This window comes from Macadamia integrifolia, unplaced genomic scaffold (genome assembly GCF_013358625.1).
Source record: "Macadamia integrifolia cultivar HAES 741 unplaced genomic scaffold, SCU_Mint_v3 scaffold1826, whole genome shotgun sequence".
NCBI classification, from domain to species: Eukaryota; Viridiplantae; Streptophyta; class Magnoliopsida; order Proteales; family Proteaceae; genus Macadamia; species Macadamia integrifolia.
The window spans coordinates 5,094-9,038 of NW_024868369.1; the positions used below are offsets into that span (position 1 = coordinate 5,094).

Consider the following 3,945-nt stretch of genomic DNA (forward strand, 5'->3'; position numbering starts at 1 on the left):
TTGCATTTGCACAGTGGTGGTAGAGTGTCAAAAGCCAAACTGCAACTGATTCTTTCAAGATCTAATAGTGGCATTGCTTGTCTTATTGGCTTTAGGGTCTCAAATGGACCTCCGAAAATATGTTCTTTCTCACTCTCGAATGTTGGCATTGCTTGTTAGATAAAAGCTGAATATAAGCTGTGTTTGTTTGAGCCCATGAGGTAGTATTGCTAGAACAATTATGAGACCATTGGTGAATGATGTGTTGGCTGCTTAGATTCTGTTTGTATTGTTTTTTAAATTTATTTCAGTTAAGCGGTGCCTATGAAAAGCATGGCAAGGGAGAGTCTTTTTCGTGGAGGAACCACACAATTTTCAGATGTACTAGAAACTTTGCTAATCAGAGTTTCCCATCCACCTAGTACAGTGACTTAACAATTATCTTCATGCTTGTATATTACAGCTTTTGTCTGCGTTTGTAGGGAATGATGATGATGATGGAGAGACAGTTCAAGTTGTGCCAGATATCCGGCCTATTGTTAAGGCAGCTGCTCAATCACAGATGGAGGCAGCAATGGATGCCTTATCACGAGACCTGAGCAAATTAAGGACAGGAAGGGCATCAGCAGGTACAAGGCTATGCACTGCTTTATAAATGAATTAACAGCATTCAGAGTGAATTACTTGGATGACCATTTGGAACTTTTTCTACAGGAATGCTTGACCATATTATTGTGGAAACGGGTGGTGTAAAGATGCCCTTGAGTCATTTAGCCGTTGTTTCTGTCATAGATTCGAAAACCCTCTCAGTAACAGCTTATGATCCAAATGTAATTGAGTATACATACTCTATAACCAAGTTTAATGTTTATTAGATGGATATGCCCCTTTCTTTTTTGTTTGGTTAAATTTGTTGCTTTTGAGTGCATGTTTTTGACATTTTCTTGGGAATTCTACTACAATACGCCAGTGGTCTAGACTTTGAGATACTTGAGTTATTCTCGAGAAATATGTACCTTATGAAGTATACCTGTTCTGCAGACCCTAAAAGAGTTGGAACATGCCATTGTTTCATCTCCTTTAGGTTTAAATCCAACGTTGGAAGGCCAAAGACTGATTGCTGCTATCCCACCGTAAGTAATCCTTGTATTCAAATTCATATTTTGCATTCAATTTTTATGTGCGTGCCCAAATGAAGGCCATTTCCCAGTAATAGCCATTGCTAGCAAGTGGACCTGGGACAAGCCTTTATGCTTAATTGAGAGAAGAACATTCTCTTTCCAAAACTTTGAGCCTCTTTATGTTTGATTGATTCTTCCCCCCCCCCCCCCCCCCCCCGGCAGCCATCCCTCTCTAATGTTTTCTTCTGGTCTTTATTTCCAGATCGACTAAGGAACACATGCAGGTGAGCTCATTCTGGACTATGCTCCTTATTATTCCCTCTTTCTGTAGTCAATAGTTCTTTAGGTTCTTCACCCCAAAAATAAAAAATATTTCCATTGGTTTTGTATCAGGCAATGTGCAAGGTGGTTGCCAAATCTGCTGAAGAGGTTAAGCAAAGTATAAGAAGGGCACGTCAAAAGGTATGACACAGAAAACATAGATCCTTCTTGTTCTTTGCTTCCGTTTTACTATAGTTATGAAAGAAAGATCAGTGTTTAACGTTGGAACTTGGAACAGTACGCTCCAACAGAAACATGTGGTTCAAAACAGGTCATCAGTGTTTCAACTGCTGTCACTTTCACCAGCTCTAGCAACATTTAGTCTAATTTTGCAAATAAGACATGTAAAGGATGCTGGGTCTTCCTTAGGTCAAATCAACCCATGGTGGTCATCTAATTCACAGAACAGTTGGCAAGTAATTCTCCTCTCTCTTCACTGTCAACTGTCAAGCCTTCTTCGTCTTAACTAAAACTACCCAAAGTGGGATGTTGAACCTGGGGTTGAGCCTACCTTAGCAGTAGGATAATAAGTATCAACTCACTTTGGTGAGGAAAAGCTGTTGCCGAGCTTCCTTTTGACTCAGGAATTGGCAGGTGGGGATGCTCTGATCTAAGGCTTGGCTGGGCTTAAATGCGTCTCGCTCCTCTATCCTTTAATGAAGGTGGTGATTACTAGGTCTTTCCATAGTCTCTTGGTAGAAACAAACTGCCCACTCTGCCCATACAATATTTGAGAATCTGCACCGCACATAAATCTTACCTATTAGAGTTTAGCGGGGGATTTTAATTCTTTTTAAGTTACAATTTAACAGAAAACGTGATGCTAAACAGCATGCAATGTTGGAACTGGATGTCTGTTCCCAGCCAAAGTTATTCATTTTTGATTATCGTCGTGCTTGGACGTGGTGTAGGAGTCATCCTTGATCAACCATGAACTCTGTTTTTGCATGTGTAGCTGGTTCTAGGAATCCAGACTGTAGGTCTTATCTTTTAGAGATCAAAGTCGTTGCCAAAATGCCAGACTGATTAGATGTTTTCAACCTTCATATGAAATTAATATTTTTCTAAAATGAAGATTTAGCAGTTCCAATGAACAGTATACTTATTAGTTATATAGGATAATACTTGTTATCTATTGATTTGGATGATGAGGATACACTGCATGTGTGATCTGAGCGGGTGGGTAAGGAAATATGAAAGTCATATTGGATAATCTTAAATTTTATTATGTAAACTCCTAAATTTGGTTGTACAGGCATTGGATTCAATAAAGAAAGCAGGGTCAAGTATCCCAAAGGATGATGCAAAGAGATTTGAGAAAGAAGTGAGTAACACATAAAATGACCATGGAAAGGTTTCTGTTTTAAACAAGTTTTCTGATTGGTACCTTCTTTCCCCAGATGGACGAAATGACAAAGAAGTTTGTCAAATCAGCAGAGGAAATGTGCAAAGCAAAGGAGAAAGAGATCCTTGCAGGTTAAATTGCAAGTGATTGCATTTCATAGACTCCATATCCATGATCTCTGACCAATCTGTGTGTTGAAAGCAACTCATCTTTTACAGAGACTTCAGGAACATGAATTTTTGTGAATTGTTTTCTAAATTCTTTTAAGAGTATGGGCATTTCGAAATCATTGGAAAATGCCCCTACTCCCATCTTTGATGGGATTTTGAGTTGCTTTTATGATAAAGCTCGTAGAAGCATACCATATGGCAGATATTTTTTTTTTTTTAGTGAGTATCCATTTGTAACGACGATCTCCATTATTGACAGTATTTGAGCACCTAATAAGTAAGTTTATGGCCTCCATGATCAATGATGGTTTGAGAAATGGATGCACCCAATTGTCTAAACATGTAGATCCTCCTGAACCACAGGTGACTCGGACACAATTCTAAATGTCCTGCACAATTTGGTGATCCTTCATGAAAGCAAGCAATCCTCAGGGAATGGATCAATAATAATAATAATAACAATAACAGATGCACACCCTGAGGCTTTGGGACCATGGGGTTAAAAATGATTAGGCTAAGTGCATTGTTCTTAGGGCCCGTTTGGTATCGTTCTAAAAAAACGTTTCTAGAGTTTTTTTGTTTTATTGGAACGGAAAAACGGAATCTTCTGTTTGGTGCACTTATGGTCCGTTTCTGTTTTTTTGGAACAAAAAGTGAAAAAAAAAACTGAAAAAACGAGATTTGACGGAACTCCAAAATGGAGTTCCGTCTTCCAGTTTCGTTCCATTTTACAAAAAAAAAAAAAAAAAAATTCCGATAAAAATATGAAATTTTAAAACACCATTTTTTCGTTTAAAAACTGCGTTTTGACACAGAAACTGAAATTTTCGTTTTTGAAACGAAACGGCGTTTCTGGAACAGAAACGATACCAAACAGGCCCTTAGATGTATAATGATCTTCAGGATGTTGCATTTTAGAGTCTAGACTTAAACTGGTGACTTAGGTGATTGCTCACTCAGGACACACAGCCATACATCTCATTGTATTATTAGATAAGTGATATGTCAC

At 38.3% G+C, this 3,945-nt stretch overlaps 1 protein-coding gene across 1 annotated transcript; it reads left to right on the forward strand.

Annotated features, from left to right (window-relative positions):
- Positions 1-409: 409 nt before the first annotated feature.
- On the forward strand, positions 410-3,238 carry LOC122064920 (ribosome-recycling factor-like; the record flags this gene model as incomplete). The annotated part of the gene is made up of 7 exons (XM_042628707.1): positions 410-608; positions 694-809; positions 1,021-1,112; positions 1,363-1,384; positions 1,494-1,562; positions 2,677-2,745; positions 2,822-3,238. Coding segments are annotated over 7 exons (648 nt in total), but the record flags the coding sequence as incomplete, so codon positions are not given.
- Positions 3,239-3,945: the final 707 nt, after the last annotated feature.